At 41.9% G+C, this 21,914-nt stretch overlaps 2 protein-coding genes across 3 annotated transcripts in view; one reads left to right on the forward strand and one right to left on the reverse strand.

Moving 5' to 3' along the window:
• The first annotated feature begins 1,929 nt into the window (after positions 1-1,929).
• arpc5b (actin related protein 2/3 complex, subunit 5B) lies at positions 1,930-7,004 on the forward strand. The gene is made up of 4 exons (XM_034711630.1): positions 1,930-2,217; positions 3,447-3,519; positions 3,845-4,021; positions 4,962-7,004. The coding sequence occupies exons 1-4, from the start codon at positions 2,078-2,080 to the stop codon at positions 5,022-5,024; spliced, it is 453 nt and encodes a 150-aa protein (XP_034567521.1). The 5' UTR covers positions 1,930-2,077; the 3' UTR covers positions 5,025-7,004.
• Positions 7,005-8,620: 1,616 nt separating this feature from the next.
• The window catches only part of hmcn1 (hemicentin 1), a 112,050-nt gene continuing 98,756 nt past the window's right edge, over positions 8,621-21,914 (reverse strand). For both annotated transcript variants that reach the window (XM_034675328.1, XM_034675321.1), the window contains 17 exons: positions 21,727-21,897; positions 21,388-21,558; positions 20,889-21,059; positions 20,659-20,805; positions 20,179-20,316; positions 19,934-20,055; positions 19,595-19,832; positions 19,403-19,465; positions 14,197-14,316; positions 13,824-13,958; positions 13,622-13,735; positions 13,404-13,529; positions 13,187-13,315; positions 11,815-12,183; positions 11,515-11,634; positions 11,285-11,411; positions 8,621-9,745 (listed from right to left, as the gene is read on the reverse strand). In XM_034675328.1, coding sequence (XP_034531219.1) covers positions 9,379-9,745; positions 11,285-11,411; positions 11,515-11,634; positions 11,815-12,183; positions 13,187-13,315; positions 13,404-13,529; positions 13,622-13,735; positions 13,824-13,958; positions 14,197-14,316; positions 19,403-19,465; positions 19,595-19,832; positions 19,934-20,055; positions 20,179-20,316; positions 20,659-20,805; positions 20,889-21,059; positions 21,388-21,558; positions 21,727-21,897 — 2,828 coding nt within the window. In that variant the 3' untranslated portion in view covers positions 8,621-9,378. The remainder of the gene's footprint in view (positions 9,746-11,284; positions 11,412-11,514; positions 11,635-11,814; positions 12,184-13,186; positions 13,316-13,403; positions 13,530-13,621; positions 13,736-13,823; positions 13,959-14,196; positions 14,317-19,402; positions 19,466-19,594; positions 19,833-19,933; positions 20,056-20,178; positions 20,317-20,658; positions 20,806-20,888; positions 21,060-21,387; positions 21,559-21,726; positions 21,898-21,914) is intronic.

Here is a 21,914-nt window from a genome sequence, read left to right on the forward strand (position 1 = left end):
GATAAGTGTGTGAACTGGCCAGGATGGAAAGTGAGTTTTTCCTGCAAGAAGAAAAATTCTCTTTCTCTGTGACGCAGGCTGGAACTCCTGACGTCACACAGCAGATGTGGTGGTCTTCCCATTATTGATCCAATCAAAAGAAATACTTGCACCATAGCAGTGAAGGGGTCGCTGGACACAATGATTCAGCACACACACACACACACACGCACACACACACACACACACACACACACACACACACACACACACACACACACACACACACACACACACACACACACACACACACACACACAAACTGCAATAGTGGTGAACATCATCTGTTTGAATTCCAGCAGATAACACTCAGATTGAATCAGTGAATCACCTGCATGGGGGTCCTGATGGAGTAAATGCCCGTGCAGTCATGGGAGGATTATGCCGGGGTGTCATGTACCATGTTAGTAAGACTGTTTACATTGTATAGTCTGAGTCAAACCTTATCGCTTACAACTTGTTCCATTACAGATGAGGGTCTGTATCAAGGGTTTTTATGATAAACAGATTATTCTTGCTTCACTGAGACTCCAAAATTAGTCCAAACTCTCATATCAGTATTACAAGAAGATGACCTAAAAACTGAAGGCTGGGGAAAATGTGTTATCATTAAGTTCTGACAGTTATTGTGCATCTAAAATAATTTTGCATACAACTTTTACAGAAATATACAAAGAGAGTTTCTTGGAAATAAAATACTGGTCACAGTTGACCAGAATGATGAAATCAAGTATTAAAAGAAGGACCGTTTTTTCCTTCTTACCATTTTTTCTTTCGATGTTTTGTTTCTTGTTTCTTGAAGCAAGTTTTAAATTAAGTCTGTGGGAGAATAAGAGCATTTTGGTTAAAGTTTTACTATAATTATGATGTAAAATATCGATTTCAATGAAAAGGCGGAAAAGAAGAAGAGCTTATGCTACCACTGAGGCCAAAGCTGGCCCTGTGACTGGAACCAGGTTGGACTCACTGGAGGCTGTGGTGGAGAGATGCACACAGAAGAAGCTAGAGGCCATTCTAAATTACACAGATCATCCACTTCACAACTTCTTTGTGGACCAGAGAAACAGCAGCAGTGGACGGCTCATCTCTCTGTGCTGCAGGACTTAGAGATCCAGAAAATGATTCATCCCTGCAGCCATTAGGCGTCATTACTCTCTAACCAATGGGAGATGAGCTGACAGACACCTGGATTACTTGTTTTTTGTTTTATATGATTTTTATAATTGTATCTGCCAGACACCTGAATTTTCCTTCAGGGATTAATAAAGTACATTCTATTCTCTAAAGGACTTTTTGATAACTTTTAAAATGGGGAGAAGCTTACACAGTTAAAAAACTGATCGTATTTTCCTAGAATGACAACTATTTTCATAATTTCAAAATTACTTATACTGCATTTTTTAGAATAAGATAAGATAAGATAAGATAAGATAATTTTTTATTGATCCCTCGGGGGAATTTCGGTTGTTGCAGCCAAACAGATATAAGCACAAATCGAGAATAAATTTAAATAAAAATTAAAAAAAATAGATACATAAAGATAAGAGTTTATATTTAGGGTCTATACAAATGTTTCACATGTATAAATGTGAATTACATTTTGTTTTTTCCTACTTTGCAATTTTTAGCCAAATGTATTTGAAATATGAAGGAAATATATAATTCACATATTTTTTTATTTTTACAAAATATACTTATGTCTTTGTAATGTGTTTGCTTTGTTTTATACAGTCTATGGTTTGCTCATGAGTAATATTACCTACGCAGGTTCTTTCTCTGCGCTCACAGACGGTGATTACATTTGTAGTGTTTGATCGCCCTCTAGCGGCCAAGCACATTAAGTACTGAAGCCAGCCTCTGTCCACCAGGCGGCGACACATTTTCCCCGGAAGCACAAACCACGCAGAGAGGAAAGGGGAGGAAGTCAGGAAGCTGCCTCTGACAGCTAGCTGACTGTACCGAAGAGAACCACTGTAGGAGAAAAAGAGGCCGAGTCCAGCTTCTCTGTGCAGAATAAGACTCAGAAACAGTCACCGACATGTCGAAAAACACCACGCCTGCTCGCTTCAGGCGCGTGGACGTGGACGAGTACGATGAGAACAAGTTCGTGGACGAAGAGGACGGAGGAGAAAACCAGCTGGGTCCTGACGAGGCAGAGGTGGACTCCCTCATCAGGCAATATCCTTTACACATGATTAACTAACATCAACATGCACGATCTGCTGAGGGAACCAGGCACGGTAGAGACGAGCCTGTCTGTTTATAAGGATCTGATTGAACCGCATCAGTCCTTTATGTAGTGTTTGCTGCTGCTGCTGCTGCATGTGTGTGAATGGGGGTTTTGCAAGTAGGCCAGTCTCTGTCCAGACCTGCCTGACAGTCACATTCCAGGGATTTCTGCACCCAGGCTGAACAAGCTGTGTATGGAAATCAAATGCAAGCTTGCAAACATGTATATAAGAGCAGGTTTGTGTTTATTAATACTCTGATCTGTGTGTGCATCACTAAGTGCAGTACGAGAAGTGATGCAGGAGCTGGGTTTAAAAGACTGAGATCACTCTGACATAGCAGATACTTCTTATTTTTCAAGACTTACTGAAGAGGTTGGACGTTTTTCTGTAAAGTCTGAACCCTGCTGAGTTGATATTTTCAGTTCAGTAGTCCTTATAAGGCCTGAAAGTGCTCCACTTCCTTATTGGAGACAGTTACCTCCCACTTTATGTCACACTGATGGAGAATTAAAGGATAGATGCACATTTTTTTCAGTCTGACAGAAAAGGTAGTCAAATGATGAGGAAAAAAACTGTTTCCACTGTGCTGTCACTAAAAAGTATAAAAAAAACCCCCAGTTGTCTATTGTTAGCAACCTTGCAAAATTGACAATTAGAAGAGTATTTACTCTGTTCGTAAGAATTTAGCTGCTCTTATTTCATAACCAGTGACTAGAGGAGACTAATAGTAGGTGAAAAAGTCAGCTTTTAAACTTCAACATGATAGAGAAAACAGAAATAGTAAAAAGACATCTGTGCATATCTTATTTGTATTATTTGACAAACATGCTCGTATGAAATCAGGACTGATTTATTTGTAATGCATATTCTCTTTCAGTGCTCTCAGTTTGCTTAAAATTTAAGTTAGCATGTAAACCTCCGCCCAAAATCAGGAAGGAATTCACAGCCCTCCTGCAGACATGCACAGACACACACCTACAGCTACAAATCATAACCTGGAAACCCTGAAACATTCCCCTCGGACAGCGGGGGCACAGATCAAGATTTAACTCTACAGGCAGTAAGAAAACATTGATGGACTTGGATAAATAACACAGTGCCTGGCTTTATGGATCATACTTTGGCATTAGTTTGTAGGTCTACATGTGTGTGTTGCATCCTTAACCCTCTCTGCACAGGAAACCTTGTGGAGGCTTTACACGCAGTTCTTAAAAACCCACCAATCAACACAAAGAACCAGAACGTCAAGGTGGGTTCTGTCTCCTCTGCCTACAATGGTTTAAATGTTGGACATGTTAAGTTTTGTGATAAATAGCTTTGTAAGCTTGCACACTCTTGGAGGATGAAGTATAAATATCAGTGAGGTCATTTGAAGCTCACAGCAGAGATGTTGATCTGCTTTCATACAGCAGTGTGCTGATATATATATGCACCAGGCTCAAACTTTGAAGCAGTTTCAGATCAGGTTTGAGTTCTGCAGAATAAGAACAAGGAGATGTTGGCAAACTTTCAGAGGTCTGGAAACAGGGTCGTGACTCTGTAGCGTCACTCAAGCTTCTCCCTTCTCTTCTCAGGAGCGTGCAGAGGGTCTGGTCCTGAAGGTGCTCAGCGCCTTTAAGAGCAGCGACATCGAGAAAGCGGTGCAGTCACTGGATAAGAACGGCGTGGACCTGCTGATGAAGTACATCTACAAAGGCTTCGAGAGGCCGTCAGAGAACAGCAGCGCGGTCCTGCTGCAGTGGCACGAAAAGGTACAGAGTCAGACGTCTGTGTCGACATGATGATGATGGTGAAGAGGCAGGGAGAGAGGTTAACGGCACATTTTACAGATTCAGTAATCCAAATTTCAATCTTTATTTACATAGAGACAAACCACAACAAATGTTATCTTCAGACTCTTTCCAAACAGAGCAGGTCTAGACCGTACTCTATGTTCTATTATTAACAAAGACTCAACATCAAGACAGGATCAGATCCAGTCCCATCTTACAGACAGGACTCAGTCTGATCTCATCTTAATCCACCATGAGCAGAGCACTTTGCAGCATTTAGCAAGTTACAGTGGCAAGGACAAACTTCCTTTAACAGGCAGAAACCTCCAGCAGGACCAGACTCATGTTAAACACACATCTGCTGAGACCGTGTTGGAGAGAGGGATAGAGGGAGATGAAGAGAGAGAGAGAGATGATAGTGGTGAGACGAATAGTAGTAGTTGTAGCAGCTGGAGTCGACTCAGAGGAACCTACGGGACAAGGGAGCTCAGGGACTCCAGAAAGGTCTAAGATTAGTAACTTTAATGGGACAGGGAGAGTTAAAGTAAGTGAAGCTCTGATACTGCTGAATGAGCTCAACCCTTATTGACTTGATGCAGAAAACTGTCTGGACTCAGTACATGCAGACATTTGGGATGATAGTGGTGAGTGAGGCTTGGCCTGAAAGAGCTGGGATGATCCGGTCTTTAGGTGCCTCCCTCTTTTCTATACGCACAGCTGGATAGACAAAAGGATGTTGTCATTTGGAAGAAGCTCAAACCTCATTTGTTTTCATTATGTTGATGTTTTCAAAGTTGAACAAACACAGATACAGCATCATGTTTCAGAGAAGTAGTTTTATCTACGATGCCACAGCTCCTGAGTGTTAGAGCTAACAGAGACTGGGATGCCTGACTGTGTTTCTCTCGTGTGTCTGCAGGCTCTGGCAGCTGGAGGAGTGGGCAGCATCGTCAGGGTGCTCACAGCGAGGAAGACGGTCTAAAAAAAGAAGCTGAGGATCAGTTCACTCCACATCACTGACAGATCCAGGAGGATTGCATCTGCACTGAACTGTTCATGTAATCTAAGAGACGACACAGGGACTGAAACGCAAATCTGTTTTTTTTAACATGATGTAAAAGATCCTGCTGCGTTCACGCTACACTGAGAAAGTCAAATCAGATCTGGGTCACGTTAGGTTAAAGAAACAGGTTTCTCGTTTCTCCCCTGGCATCATCACAGCCTACTAAATCATCATCCTCACAGGGTGCTACAGATAACTCGCCACCTCATTTCCTGTGCCCCCCTTCTCCCTGCCTCATTTCTATCCTCCTCCTGCACACAGTGGCTCCAAACTGAGAGGAACATCCTTCTGCTAAAACTAAATCATGTTAACTTCTACGACTTCCCTCAAATCTAAGACCGCATAGGGACAAAAAGAAAAACGATTAGAGCTCCAAAGCTTTCAGGGAGCTAAAGTGTTCCCCAGTTTTTAATCAGTCTATGAAATTACTCAAGTAGAATGGCTTCATTGTTCACGATCCAAAGCCAAATGTTGGGAGCCGCTGCCGCACACCAAACCTTCACACTTCTATGAGCAAACACAGCGGGCATGTCGCTCTCAGCAGAGACTCTGTGTCAGTAAATCCTGCACAGACGGAGGCTGCTGCTGGGTTGTCTCATGGGGGACGCTTTGCACCCGCAGGAGGTAGGGTGGAAGCGAGCAGGGGGCTGAAATCCATCCATCCTTTCACGCCCCCCGCTGCCCCAGTTAAGCATTATTACCCACGATGCATCTCCCCCACCTCTCATCTTAATCCCCTATTACTACTCCTCACATCCTCTGTGTGTCTGCCTCACACATGCATCCTGTGCTACTGTACGGAGACTCATGTGGCTCTGCTGGTTCTCTATACTAGCTCCGTACCTTCAGGAGGAACCTTTCTCTAAGGTTTTTTTATTTTGGTATTTAACAGATTTCAAAATAATCAAGGATTAATTTTTTTCTCTGGTTTTTATGCTTTATAATCATTTGTTTCTCAATGCACAATCCCTTCATAATACACTGATGTAAAGGGTAAGCACGCTCCATTTGCAGAGAGGACGAAGATAAAAATGGAGAGAATTTTAAGCATTACGAGAGAATTTAATTTGCATGATCCCACTTTTGAGAGTATTTTTCTGAAGCATTTCATACCTGTCTTTTGTACATGTTGTGTGTCTATTCTGGACAAATTAAGTGATTTTTTTGTATTGAATTTAAGTTAAAATTACTTCTCATTCCTTTAAAAAAAAAATCCTCAACACATGGTGTTAAAAGTCATCACATTAACTTTTAATTTCCATGACTTTTATACCATGAGGAGGAGAGCTGGGGAAGTTTAATCTGCCTTATCAGGTAGATCGTGTCTGTTGCCAAACGGTTTATTGTGTTTCATGAAAATCATGTAACATTTAGGATTTAGTTTCCCTTCATGTATTAGAGTTTAATTCAGAGGATTAAGTGTTGGAGTTTAAAAGGAACATCAACCTAAAGTGAGGAATTAAAATCAGCTACCTTTATCCCTCTGTAGATCCTGAGTGACGAGAGCAGCGTAATGTCCTCTTTGAGTTGATTTCCTCAGATTGGAAATCCTCAGTAGATGCTTTATTTTTAAACACAAAGCCCTAACAGGATGTGTAGTACAAGTTTCATCAGTTGATATTTAGACATGGGTGTCCATGTTTGAATACAGTCATCAGTGATGATGCATCCAGGCATTAGATCCCCTCTTCTAATGCAGTAACGTCCGGTCCTACACGAAAAGAAACCAGAAGAAGAGCGCTTCAGTTCTTTCCTCTGGTTGATGTAGTTCCAGACAGATGCTCTTCTAGCCAAGAAGACGAGAGAGCATACCAGACTGATGTACAAACTGCCTTACTCAATATTCCTTTTTTATGTTTGTGCTTTTTTGACAATAAAAATAAAAGGTATGAAAGCTGATCATAGCCTCTAATGACTTCTGATGTTTGTCATGCACACACACACACACGCACACACGCACGTACACGCACACACGCACGTACACGCACACACGCACACACGCATATGTCAGGGCTCGATAATCAGAAAAACGGAGCAGGTTTTTATCTTTTCATATGAACTTTTCTCCTCATTGAGTTGATTGTCTTATTGAAAAAAAACCCACAGGATTGTTTTTTTCTTTAGTGAATGAAATAGACTTTCATTGAATGGGCTTTCCTTCTGAAAACTACAAAGTCCTAATGTTCCCCTGTTTTATATAAAGATTAAACTAAACAGTGGCATGTTTGCTTCCTTAGGCAGCCTAAATGAGAGCTTCTGTTGGGATTTGGAGGTATACAAATATCTCTTTAACTCAGGGGTTCCCAAAGTGGGGATCACAAGATGTCTTCAAGAATGTTTTTTAAAGTAGTTTATAATTGAATTTTTGATGCTTTATTGTAAAATTATTGACAAAAATAGTCGTTAAATTTACAAATTTGCATTCGTTGTCTGTCTTAATTTGTTACCAGATGAATCCTAGGTTTATTATGGCTCATCAATGTCACTTCCTGATCACTGACCAATCAGAATCAAGAAGAGGTGGGGCTTCTGATATCAGTCGTATATCACTCGTATTTCGGAGGTACAATTTTGAAGTCTAAAAGCTTCTGCTAATGCTATGACACGATTTATCTCAACAGTTTGTACAGTTGCTTGTTGAAATGACGTTGAATGAAAGCAAGTATGAAGCATACAGAGCTCAAAACAGACCCAACGGTCACTTCTTAGGAAGCGGAAGTAACATGGGACTACGTTCCTAACCATGCGGCAACTTCAGTCTAAAAATATGAGTCCAATGTGGAAGTGCTAAAAACTGCAGTTCATGGAGGATCCACTTGAGGCTGGTTCCGGAAGTACCGGAAACCACATACACACCAATTCAAAGAGGCCGATCTTTACAGCAGAAATAAACATGTTTACAGCCTGGCTCAAAAAATATTTTAGTTTGAATATCTTATTTCTGTATCGACTCATACTGTACGGGGGGTGATTTCAAAGATATTGAGATTGAGTTTTCCATTATGAGAGGCACAGCTGACTTGATTGACAGGCTGGAACACTGTAGCTGTTGGCTAGGAGGCTCAAAGCCCGCCTCTTTACGTCACAATCGCTCGACAGCAGCAATATGGCTGCCCCCAACAATTGGCTTCAAAACAGCTCTTCAGAAACAGATGGGTGACATCACGGATACTAAGTCCATATTTTATACAGTCTATAGTGAAAACAGAGGATAGTTTTTTTCTCTAGTGAATGCAATGTGCTTCTGTAAATTTACATCAATATTTTAACCAAGTAAATGAAAATGAATACATTTGTGGATTTTTTAAAATATAGATTTGTTTTAACAGAAAAGAACAAAGTCAAATGTTGGGTTAAAAAAAAACTTCATAATGGTTTATAAAATGTTTTTGACTACACGATCACTCAGGGTTTACTTTTACACTCTCCTTGGTGTAGCTTGCCACGAAATGTTCTCACGTGTTCATAAAGTTTTGTGCAGTACCTCTACAGATCGTTCTAAAATTCAGTCTGTGTTCATTTCATACATTTTTATTACAAAATGATTACAAATGTTACAGTATAGCAATACATTATAAGAAAAGAAACGTATGTACAAGTCATAAAAATAAAATACATCTTGGTATTGGATGAAGCAGTATGGCACATAGATGATGTCATCAGTGTAATGATTGGATGGAGTTTCTATGAGACACACCCGTGTGGTTTAAAGGCCGCTACCTGAGGATGTAGAATGTGTGACAGTCAAGTTTTCTATCGTCAAAATGTGCACCACGTCTGAAGAGTCTCCACTCAAAGGCTAAACAAAGGTGGGAAACTACCTGTTCCTCTTGTTCAAGCACTTTCCAATAAGTTAATAAAAGGTAGATGTGAATACGAGGCGAGCTAAGGTTTCATGAGTAGGGTTGAAGCCTGCTTTCTGAGCCGGAGGAGGAAACTTTGGTTGATCTTATAAATAAATCTCATTGATGAGGGGCGTTATCACAAATTTGGATGACAAACTGAGCAGAGGATTCCAGGATTAGAGCCGATAATCAGCCAGTTTCATCCAAGCATCCAGTTGACCTCCAGCGGCCTGGATTGTTCTACACTTTGAACGTGTTTCCTTACGTCTTCTCTGCTGTTTTCACTCTCTGTCCTCTAAATCACCACAAAGTCTTTTTCAGTTTCTTTACTGATGTGGCAGCTTTTCCAGACCAGACTCTTTCATTCTTAGCATGTAGTGGACACAATTCATCAGCGCACCTTCTGTCCCGTGTCTCTTAAAGTGCTCTCAGTAGGGGTAGGCAGAGACTGCGATGTAGACGATGAAGGTGGTCTGGTACTCGATGCCTCCGTCTTCGCTGTAGGAGAGAGCTCGCACCTTCATGCGGTACGTCCGGGGCTCTTGTAGCGCCTGCGTTGTGAAAAGCACTCCTTTCAGGTTCTCATCTCGCAGGGCGAAAGGTAGCGTGACGTCCTCATCCACCACCAAGAAGGTGGTTCTGGGATGCATCACTCCGTCCTGTGTGTAGGCCACCAGCCTGATCAGGTCCTGGTTTGCTGCGATGCCGAAGGGAAGAGACAGAAGCTTGTACTCCAGGGCGTAAGGACTCAAGGCGCACTCCAGGTCGTTTGGTGGACAGTTCTTCAGGCAGAACCTACAACAGAGACCGCAGACAGTTAACGCTGAGAATTATAGGAGAGGAGCACAAACTAAAATATTGCATCATTCATTTAAAGGTCCTGTGTGTCAGTTCTGGTGCCCCCCTTGTGTAAAAAGCAGTACCTTATATTTCTGTACTGAATCTGTCGTTAAGATGTGTATTGTCAAACATTTTATCCTGCTTTAATTTAACACTCAAACTTAGTGAAACTCTTTGCTGTGGAAAATGTAAAGGCTGTTTTTGCAGCTTGCAGGTCCTCACAATGTGACACCTACCCCTCTTCGGCAGTGTTTTCATGCACTAAAAAATAGCATATAGAAATGCTCAATCTTAATGCTGATGGTCTTGAGGCTCATAAAGAGACAACAGTATTGATTTAAGGCAGTTTCATAACCAGAAAAACTATCCTCACAGTAGCTTTAAAGAATGGAAGCAGAGTAGCAGCAGACAGATACACGACAGATGGATGACTGATTTGATGTGTCTCATCAGGTTTAGAGGGATCATTTTTAGACTAAGTATAAATTAGTTACGATGGACACATTATGTTGGTAATTCATATAGTTCAAAGTTTTTCGTATGGCATGGATTTTTCATTTTTGCAAATGTTTGAAGTAAAATCAGCAGGTATAACCCCAAACACTGAGTAGGTGATATGTTTTGGTATATTAGCCATATGGCATCAAAAAATGCATCAATTATCTATAACGCTTAACTCATCTGGGGTCCAGGGAATACTTTTTTTCCCCCTGTTTGGTCATCTTGGTCTCAGCAGATGTGTGTCTAACATGAGTCTGGTCCTGCTGGAGGTTTCTGCCTGTTAAAGGAAGTTTGTCCTTGCCACTGTAACTTGCTAAATGCTGCAAAGTGCTCTGCTCATGGTGGATTAAGATGAGATCAGACTAAGTCTTGTCTGGAAGATGGGACTGGATCTGATCCTGTCTTGATGTTGGGTCTTTGTTAATAATATAGGTGCCAAAAACTCACAACCCCCACTGTCCCTGGATGTAATTAAGTGTTGCTTCATACCTCATTTAGCTAGTCTGCAGAACATTAGCTGTGTTTCCTGTGCTGTTATGAATTACCCTGCTACTACTGATGCTTTTGTTGATATATTTACTTAAATCAAAATATTTAATTTTAGATTACTTAAAAAAAAAAAAAAATTAATTCTGGAAGACTTCTCAGGACCCCCCTGTAGTGTCTCGCGACCCCCCAGGGAGTCCCGACCCCCACTTTGTGAACCCCTGACATAGAGTCGGTCTAGACCCGCTGTTTGGAAAGAGTCTGAGGATAATATTTGTTGTGATGTAGACAATCCCACTCCTCGGTTGTGAGCTACTTTCTGCTGAATCCCAGAGAGACAATATCACACTGGCTGCAGAATATGATGTAATACTATTTATTCTCTATGAACGGATCCTTTTAAAGTAGAAAAAAGGATCCTATAATTATTCTAAACCCTGAGATATAATAAATAGTCTAGTAGGTGGTCACGGTTCCTCTCTTTGACAGATGTCTGTGAAGGTTTACCCTGTGGCTGGATCTCTCTGGTAGTTTGGAGGACAGGGTGTGTCTATGCACTGGTAACTTCCTCTCATGTTGAAGCACATCCGGTTCACTCCACACTGGATGTTCTGTTCCAGACACTCGTCAATGTCTGTGGATAGAGAAAACAGCTCAACATTATCACATTAGATGCTGTAAAAAAGACCGGATGGAGTGATGGTGATGAAAGAAAACAGGAAGCAGGAAGTTCTTACCTTGACATGTCTTTCCATTGGTCATGAGGCGGTAACCAGCAGGACAGAGACACCTGTGGCTCCCAGGTGTGTTCACACACTCGTGCTGACAGGCGTCTCTCACCTCACACTCGTTGATGTCTGTTTGTGATGCACACACACACACACACACGCACACACAGGCAGCCACAGAATGATAATGGGAACATTAGAGAGAGTAAGTGATGTATCTATTCAGACACTTCTTAAAGAGCGTTCTGCCATGTTTTGAGCAACCTTCATCCTCCCCCTCATCTCAGTCCTTCCTGCCTCCATAGTTACCTATGCAGGAGCCACCCTTGGACTCAAACCCCTGCTGACAAATGAGGAAACCCTGTGGTGAGATATGTGAGCCAGCCTCTCTGCGGCTCCGCCCCCTGAAGCGCCCCCTTGTGTTGGCTGCGTAGGAGTGGTAGCTTTGAGAGGCCAGGTTGTGGTACAGGCGCGGGTAGGAGCTGCTATCAGGAGAGGACTGTGCCGTCCTGTAGCCGTATGAGTAACTCTCATAGTTGGGCAGACGCTCCAGACCAGCGCAGGACTTGCCATCCCCCAGCAGGTGGCGCCCTGGCGGACAGGTGCACTTGAAGCTGCCAGGTGTGTTGACGCACTGGTGGGCGCAGGGCTGAGGGAGCCGCTCACACTCATTTATGTCTGCCCTCAACACAAAGAAAGACCAGCACCAGGAAAAGAGGAGACAGAGTGATACAAAAAAAAAGATGGAGGGAGAAAGAGGAGAGAAGTAACGGAAGGAAAGATGGATGGAAAACGAGGTGGTGCGGGCCATGAAAACAGAAGAGGGAGACGAGGATGAAGGGGGAGAAAAGGGTAGATGTCAATTACCCCGCTACTCAACGATACATTTACGTGTCCCTCAGACAGAAATGTATTGAGACATCCAAATCCAACCAACATGTTTCTCATGAAATAATCAAATTTCATTCATGTTTAACATCAGGTACAAAATCCAATAATCCCTGATCAATATCTTAAAAAGACAGACATCAGCTTACAATGTTAGTGATGTCAGGGAAAGGTGAGTGTAGGCAACTCCAACTAAAAGCAACTCCAGGAAATAGCCAGATCCAAACATGAAGGGAATGGTTTTGAAAGAGAGTGAAAGGAAACAGAGAGACAGACGGAGCTGTGAGGTGCTGGTCTTTCTTATTCTTGTTGTGTCAAAGAAGAACCCGTTTATTCTCCCTCTCCTTCCCTGTCCTCTGCACTCCTCTCCTCCTCTTTCTCTCGCTGCTGTCTAACAGTGGAGGAGAACAGATGCAGCATCAACCTAGATGTAGGAAACCTGATGCCATGCCATGAGTCTGCAGCGTCTTTGCATTGCGTGTTAAGAGTTAATCAGCAGCTGTTATTGCAGCATTTTAAGGACGTTAAGAAGCAGTGTCAGAACACAGTGTGCAAACATTGAACCACACAGCAGGATAACTTCTAACATCGCAGGTCGCTGGAAAGAGAGGAGTGTCAGCAGAAGCGAGCAGGCTGATGAGAAGAAGCGAGCAGAGGAGGAGCATACTGAATGACTTCACTTCATTAAATAGATTATAAGCTGCTTTACCTCTGGTGAAGCATGTTAAATGTCATTAGATGTCAAGTTATTAGATTATGTTTTTGCCTCATGAGATATAAAAGTTGTACTAACCAACACAGGGTCGTCCCACTCCCTGAGACCTGTAGCCCCGCGGACAGGTGCAGTGGTAGCTGCCTCTGGTGTTCTCACAGATCTGATTGTAGCGACACTGATGAGTGCCGTCTCTGCACTCATCGATGTCTGCAGCAGGACACAAAGGAGACAGAAGTAAGCCAAAAATCTTTGTGCTTCGGCCTCAGCAAGAAATACTTTGGCTGTGAATCCTTACCCACACATGTCCCGTTGGCACCTTTAGTCATACCGTTGGGGCACAGGTCAATGCATGTGTAACCTCCCCGTGTGTTTTTACACTGCTGGTCTGATCGACAAACCCGCTGTCTGCACTCGTTTATATCTGCAGCACAAACATTTTCAAGCACAAACATGTAAAAACAGCAACTTTAAACACAAATAAAGCATATAACTGTAGAGATGTAGCTGTCTCACCTATACAGCGTCTGTTCCTGAGCTGAAAACCTGGCTCGCAGGCACACCTGTAGCTTCCTATCGTGTTCAAACAGTGCTGGTTGCATGGATTGGACTCCTGGCACTCATTGATATCTGAACAAAAAGGACATGAGTCAGAAACTATCAAGCCAGAAATGTGCACAACAAGAGTCCACATGATGAATAAAGCTTGTTTATGTACCTGTGCAGCTGAGACCATCAGTTGTCCTCCTGAAGCCCCGCCCACAGCGCATCACACATCTGTAAGAACCAATCGTGTTCTCACACTCCTGTCCGTCATGGCAGACGTTTCCACCCAGCGAACACTCGTCAATGTCTGGGGGAAAGAAAAGAACTCATTCAACAAATTACATTACTGTGTGGGAAAATACAGATCACAGATTTGGATATGTGTGTGTGTGTGTGTGTGTGTGTGTGTGTGTGTGTGTGTGTGTGTGTGTGTGTGTGTGTGTGTGTGTGTGTGTGTGTGTGTGTGTGTGTATGTGTGTGTGTGTGTGTGTGTGTGTGTGTGTGTGTGTGTGTGTGTGTGTGTGTGTGTGTGTGTGTAAAAGTACCCTGACAGGTCCTGCCGTCAGCTGAGATGGTGAGACCTCTGGGACAGGAGCAGTAGTAGGTGCCCATGGTGTTGTGGCAGGCATGAGAGCAGGGGTTACCGACCTCACACTCGTTTTCATCTGCAGCACGTAAATCATCAACAGCAGCAGATGAAGGCAGAAAGATAAAACATTAGTCTGCTAGTTCAACAGGAGGTTCTTTTAATATCAACTGTCTCTGAAATCATTGTTATTGAATTTTAGCTCAATGACACTTTAATTTTAGACAAGTCTTTTTAGTTGGTGCACTACAGGAACATATGTTGCCTTATCCCCTCCTTCATTTAATCTATCCACTGTTATCATTTTACTATTTTATTGTTATATTAATATTCATTTGGATTTTGTACCTCTCTTTTTTGGCTTAACTTTTTTAGATGTGCTATTCTAATAATTCTACTTTGTGATTTAAATTTGAATGCTCATTTTAACAAGGCTGTATTTACCTTTTATCATCCTTGAAACATTATGAAAGTCAGACCTTTTTCAATTCAGGAAGACGCTGAAATTCTAATTCATGCATTTATCACCAACTGTAGTGATTATTATAACTCCCTTTTTACTAGTTTAAAGTCTCTGAAAAAAATACTGCATCTTGTTGAAAATGCAGAGTTTTAGAAAAAGAAAACAGATCACATAAACCCCTCTCTTAAAGGGGACATATCACGCTTTTTTCATCAATATATATTGGTCTAAGAGGTCCCCAAAACATGTCTTTAAAGTTTATGCTCAAAAAAACACTTTGAAATCAGATTTTGGCATGCCTGAAAAGTCCTCTTCTTCAGTCCTCATCAGAACACTCTGTTTTCTCTCTGACCACGCCCCCTCAGGAAGTGGATGTGCCTCGGCTCTCCAGCACGTTGATCTAATGTTTACATGTTGGCTGAATATACACGGCTGCTCATAGATCGCGTTACTTCAACCCTCTGAATCTGATCCAGAATCTGATCCTGACGGAGAGGCGCCTGTAGCAGGACCTTTCTGAACGATTGGTCATAGATTTAGTGTTTCTTGTTGTTTTATTTATCAGTATGTAGACGTGTGTCTTGGTACACAGCTACGAACATGTAGCTATGTGGCTATGCTAACTAGCGCTAGCACTTATCCATCCACTAGATCTTCAAATCTGCAGGCCTGGGGAGTAAAACCGACCTCTGCCAGAAAGGCAGCAGGACCTTTTCTGAAGGATTGGTCACAGATTTAGTGTTTCTTGTTGTTTTATTTGTCAGTATGTCGACGTGTGTCTTGGTACACAGCTACAGCTACAGCTACAGCTACAGCTATGAACATATAGCTATGTGGCTATGCTAATTAGCGCTAGCACTTATCCATGACAAATAAAAATCATCCACTAGATCTTCAAATCTGCAGACGTGGGGAGTAAAACCGACCTTTGTGTTCATTAAGACAGCCTACAACTAGCATGCCTCCCTCTTAAGCTCCTTGTTAGCACACATTTGTGCAGGTAATGAAAAACGGAGGAGGGATTCAGTATTATTTTATACAGTCTATGGGCTGAACAAGCTCCGAGCTCTGACCCCGTGACAGACCGGATATTGTTGTTACGTAACAAAAACACGGAAGTCTGAAACGGCTGGTTTCACACACATTTACAGAAAGGTGGAGAAATCAGAACAGGGGCAGAATGGATTTTTTTCATTCTCGGGGGGTTTGTAGACATGCCAGGGAAACATATTTCAGGTAAAGAACCATTAAAAAGTCAATTTTGCATGATATGTCACCTTTAAAACTCTGCACTGGCTCCCTGTTTACTTTAAAGTTGTTTTTGAAGTTATTTTACTTCTCCTAAAATCCTTGCTCCTCCATACATCCCAGATCTTCTTTCATTTTATGTTCCAGTTCAATCACTGAGTGTCCTTTTTAAATGTTCCTCATGTGTCCCTCACAAAGAGAGAGAGCTTTCTGTCTTCATGCCCATAGACTCTGAACTCTGACTCTGACTCTGGACATTAAACTGAGAGCTCTAAAGTAAACTAGAGACTTAATTTTTAATCTGGCTTTCAATTTGGAGTCATTTATTTTTTGCTGTGGATTGCATGATTACGATTATTACTGTTATTACCATTGTTTTAAAATTATTTCATTTTATTTTTGGTTATATCTTATTTAATGTTTTTTTTTTTCTCATGTATGTAGAAACAGTGAGCTGCTTGTTTAATTTTGCATGCAGAGCAGCAGACACAGACCTCCAGGTGATGTGGAGAAAATGTTATACATACTTTGCTGTAAAAAAGTATGATAGAAGTTTAATTTAGAAATACAGTTAATAACGTTTTGATGATGCAATTTAATTTTGTGTCAAAGATGCAGCCAGGAAAGAGACCACTGACTCTGATATGGATTCAGATGACAGCATTAGAAACACCTGCACCCAGTCAGCCATGTGCTGCACCTAAAGGTCCCAAATGCAGACTATTGATTATTAACCCACCATGTAGCATTATCATAGACTGTAAAAAATATGGACGTAGTATCCGTGACGTCACCCATCTGTTTCTGAAGAGCTGTTTTGAGACCAATCGGCTGGCTTGCTTCTGTCGAGCCAGTGTGACGTAAAGAGGCGGGCTTTGAGCCTCCTAGCCAACAGCTGCAGTGTTCCCACAGTCAGCTGTGCCTCTCATTGGAAGACTAGTAATCTCAATATCTTCGAAATTGCCGAATTAGAAAAAAATTCACCCCCCTCACAGTGAGAGGACATCGAGAAATTAGCTATTCAGACTACACTCATCTTTTGTACCAGGCTGTAAACATGTTTATTACTGCTGTAAAGATCGTATTTTCCCCATTCATGTGTATGTGACTTCCTGTACTTCTGGAGCCAGCCTCAAGCGGATCCTCGATGAACTGCAGCTTTTAACACTTCCGCATTGACTCATATTTTTAGACCGGAGGTTGCCGCTTGAGCATTATGTTATTTGTCCTTTTGTATTTCTCACCTGATAGAATGTAGTTTTATATCAGTTCAGTTTTTGTGATAAAGGATCAGACTTGGCCACCTCAGGATGTTATTACATTATTTACATTACTTAGAGATCTGTTCAATAAATGCTTTGTAATCTACATAAGATACTTATGCTTTGAAAATAATTCTGTCTGATATGATATCTTATAATTTCTGCTGCACAAAATGTCAAACAGGTGATCATACAGCAGAATCTTATTTAACTGGTTGCAAAAGTAAAACATGCAAATGAATTTATAAGATTGAGTCTATTGTGCACCACAGAATATCTACTCTGAGTAACAGAGCTCAGAGGAATGTTTGGGTTGCTTAGCAACAGTCCAGTCCAGTTGTGGAACTACAGCTGTAAGTTGTTTATCATTACTTTTTACTAAGCAGTCATAATAAATATTATTGCTCTCTCTGTGAGAATGTAATTTGTTCTGATTATTTTGTGACCACTAATGTTTGGTATAGAAGCTTGTGGTATGGCTGTCTGGTAAAACTGGATTTACTTCCAGTGTGCATGAAGCAGAGAAAAAGTCTAGCCTTCATTAATTTGTGTAATTAAAGAAAGATGAAGACATCAAAACACTGTCTTCTGTACTATCTATGACAACTGAGTGTAAGTACTTATTGGTCGAAAATATTGAAGTCGGCGCTGCATTCATTTCTGTTGTTTTTAGATGGCCCCCCTTATTTAACTGTTGTACCCCCCTGTGCCCCCCACCTTAAAATAATCTGGATCCGCCCCTGGTTCCACAGGGGTTGATTTTAGGCCCCCTGCTTTTCTCATTGTATTTACTGCCCCAGGGCTCCATCCTGAGAAAGCATGGCATCTCCTTCCATTGTTATGCTGACGACAGTCAGATATATGTGCCGTTAAAAAAGAGTAATGCTTCCTCCCTCACACCACTTCTGGCATGTCTTGAGGACATCAAAGTCTTGATGGCTTTTAACTTTTTAAATTTCAATGAAAAGAAAACAGAAGTGATGGTGTTTGGTCCCAGTGGCCCATGTGAACCTCCTGTTGACTTGGGCCCTTTGGCAGATTATTTGAGGCCAACAGTCTCAAACCTGGGTTTTAAGATGGACAGTGATTTTAAAATGGATCGTCAAATTAGCTCTGTAGTGAAGTCCAGCTTTTTTCAGCTTAGGCAGCTGGCAAAGGTGAAGCCTTTTCTGCACAGCAGCACTTTGAGACAGTAATCCATGCTTTTATTACTTCTCGGCTGGATTACTGTAATTCACTGTATATTGGAGACAGTCAGTCCTCCCTCACACGTCTCCAGTTGGTGCAAAATGCAGCTGCCCGCCTCTTAACTGGAGTACGTAAGAGGGAGCACATTACTCCGATCCTGGCCTCCCTCCACTGGCTACCTGTGCACTTCAGAGTCCATTTTAAGATTCTGTTATTTATTTTTAAATCTTTAAATGGTCTGGCCCCGCCTTACCTCTCTGAGCTCCTTCACCCCTACACTCCTGCTCGGTGCCTCAGGTCAGCTGATCTGCTGCTCCTGGAGGTACCGAGGGCAAAACGGAAGCTGAGAGGGGATAGAGCTTTTTCTGTTGCTGCTCCTAAATTATAGAATGAGCTTCCCCTCCACATTAGACAAGCCTCCTCACTGTCCATTTTTAAAACTCATCTTAAAACCCATTTATATTCCTTGGCTTGCAACCCTGGATGAGACTCTGCTCCTGTTTTAGTGTTTTTATGGTTTGTTTTTATTTATTGTTTTAATTGTTTAATTATCCTGTGTTTTAATTGTTTTTATGCCTGCGTTGTTTGTCTATTGATGTACAGCACTCAGTTCCGGCTGTGGTCGTTTTAAAGTGCTTTATAAATAAAGTTGAGTTGAGAGTTGAGTTGAGTTGATTCATTTTAATTATTTTATGTTTGGTTTTTTTCTTGCATTCATCTGACTTTTTTATTGATTTTATTGTAATGATTTTATTCTTTTTAATTGATCTTACATGTAAGTATTTCATCTTACTATCCTCTGTCTTATTTTAGTCTTATATTATTTTACCCAGTGCAGTTATTTTCAGTCTCTCTGTTCATTTGTGAAGCACTTTGGGCTGCATTCTTGAATGTATGAAAGGTGCAACACAAATCAAGTTGTGATGATACCTTTATGAGTACAGAGTTGATGCACTGATTCTCATGGAGTTAGGAACAATATGATATGTGTTGATAAATATTACCTGCACAGTACGGGCCAGCAGACACCAAAGTGAATCCCTGAGGACACTGGTTACTGCGATCTCCTGGAACATGAAAGCATTTCATCATTAAAACACAAGAAAAAAAAGAGGAATCTTACATTAAGTTAGCAGCATCTCTCATCTACATTCAAAATGTCATTTCACAGATCAGTGTGGATGCATATTCCTCACCTTTTGCGATACTAGCTTGGATGCTGAACTTCAACATCTCCTCCAGGGGGTGGTAGTGAGCTCTGATGGCCGTGGCTTGCAGCATCTCCACCAGGTATGGCATCTTGCCTCTGGACACGTCGTAGGAGATGGTGTGGTTCCAGGAGTAAGGCACACTCTCCCTGTCCACGCTGAACATGCGGGTGGACTGAGCGTACAGCTGACCCGGGCCGGTCTGGATGTAGTCCTCGGTATAGTCCTGAGTCCAACAAGTGGTGTTTCGTTTCAGGTTTGATAAAGGTTTCAATAGTTTAAATAAAAACAAACATACACAACAATCTGCAGAGCTTATCTTTATACCTTGATGTTGATGTCGGCCTGTGAGGGCAGCTGCAGGATGTGTCCGTTCACTACAATGTCCAGCAGCAACGCTCCATCTGAGTCCAGGCCTCTGGCTATGTGGGTCATCCTCAGGATCTCACCTGAGAACATCCAATCATATAACAGATCAACATTTCTGTGTTTTATAAAGCCTGCAAGCACCACACTGACTGTACCCATAATTAGATTGCATTGCAGACACACCAAGGACTTTCCATTCTTACCTGTGGCAAACTCCACCTGTGTCTCTCGCCTGAAGATGCCTCCTGTTAGCGTGAAGCCATTCACAGCCTCTCCTACTTCCTGTGCGGTGGTCCAGTAGATCGGGTTCAGGATTGAAATGAGTTTTCTCATTGCAGGACCTTCAGGAAGAAAATAGCATGTTTTACTTCTTATAATAATAATAATAATAACTTTATTTATATAGCACTTTTAAAAAATCAAAAACACGGATGACAAAATAACCCTTTAACAGACAGAGAGGAGCATTACATTTTAAAAATGCAAGGACAAAATACAACCCAAAACCCCAACAATATTAAACAGAATAAAATGGTGAGACAGTAGAGCAATAAATCATTGTTAAAGAAAAATTAAAATAAATAATTAGCAAGATAAAATAAAAAGGGGTTAAATGGTGAAGTCACATAAAAAGCAAGTCTGTAAAAGTGAGTCTAAAGAAGATATGATGCTCAACAGCTCACCTAATGTTCTGGGTATGTTAGTAATAGTGGCTTTGATGATTCTGCCGCCTGACTCGCTGTCTGTGATGGTGGCATTAAGGATGGCGATGCCAAACTCAATATCATTGATGCTCCCGATTATGCTTCCTCGTGCCCTCTGGGGCCCACCTGATAAAAATAGCAAGTATTTCATCGTGCTGCAATTCTGCACTCAACTGCACAAACAATAAGTATATATGCATGTGACATACCTGGGCAGGCCTGAGGGTTACACCTGGACAGCTGAGAGGAGTCTCCAGGACATGTCCGACCACTGTTGCTGGGAGAGGGACTATTACAGAGACGGGTACGTGACCTCTCTCCTCCCCCACAGGAAGCAGAGCAATCTCCCCAAGGCTGCCATGAACCCCAGTTCCCATCGACTGTGATGATAAAGTTCCAAAATATACAAAAAGCATGCGTGTTAAAACAAAAGTAATTAAAACATACAAACATCATAATCTCAGTTTGAAGATCCGGCTACTGTTTTGTTATTCTTACAAACTTTTTTTTCTATAACTATTTTCTGACAACTTCCAAATATGTTGACCTTTTGTTCAAACACACATCAAAGTCAACACTGACATCTTCAACCTGCAAAAGCTGCTAGTTATTTAATACAACACATGGCTACTTCCTTCTTATTTCAAAGATTATTCTCTCATGAAGTACAACCCGGGTTCCCTCTGAGTCTCACACATGCCAGCTCACCCGGACAGTTGTCTGTGCTGCATCTCTGAATCTGTGAATCTGCTCCTGCACACGCTCTCCCACCATTGGCCGGTCTCGGGTTCTCACAGGTCCTGTAGCGTCTCATCTGACCGCCATTACATGTCTTGCTGCAGCTGCCCCAGCTGTTCCATGGACCCCAGTTACCGTTTACTGACACACAGAGAGTACAGAGAGTTCCACAAAACCAAGGATGAATAAAGAGGACATCATTTCTACACACAGGTATAAAGATATGATGCACTAAAGACTTTGTGCCTCAAAATTTGCAGCTAACCCTTAATTGCAAATGTAAAGTTATAAACTTATAGACAGGCTTACTGGGGCAAGGGTCGCTGTTGCAGAAGTCAATGTGCACGTCGTTGCCTTCACACTGCCTGCCTCCATGCTGAGGGGCGGGGTTGGCACAGAGGCGTGTCCTCTGTCTGGTCCCGCCTCCACATGACACGCTGCAGGCTCCCCAGCTCACCCAAGATGACCACTTTCCATCCACTAAGGGAAATACAAAT

Source organism: Notolabrus celidotus, chromosome 2 (assembly GCF_009762535.1).
Source record: "Notolabrus celidotus isolate fNotCel1 chromosome 2, fNotCel1.pri, whole genome shotgun sequence".
Taxonomy (NCBI): Eukaryota; Metazoa; Chordata; class Actinopteri; order Labriformes; family Labridae; genus Notolabrus; species Notolabrus celidotus.

Excerpts from the sequence above, each read along its gene's own strand:
- arpc5b (XM_034711630.1), top strand. The coding sequence starts at position 2,078 with ATGTCGAAAAACACCACGCCTGCTCGCTTCAGGCGCGTGGACGTGGAC. Across the intron at positions 2,218-3,446 it reads GTGGACTCCCTCATCAGGCA|AGGAAACCTTGTGGAGGCTT; the intron begins ATATCCTTTACA and ends CCCTCTCTGCAC. Across the intron at positions 4,022-4,961 it reads TGCTGCAGTGGCACGAAAAG|GCTCTGGCAGCTGGAGGAGT; the intron begins GTACAGAGTCAG and ends GTGTGTCTGCAG.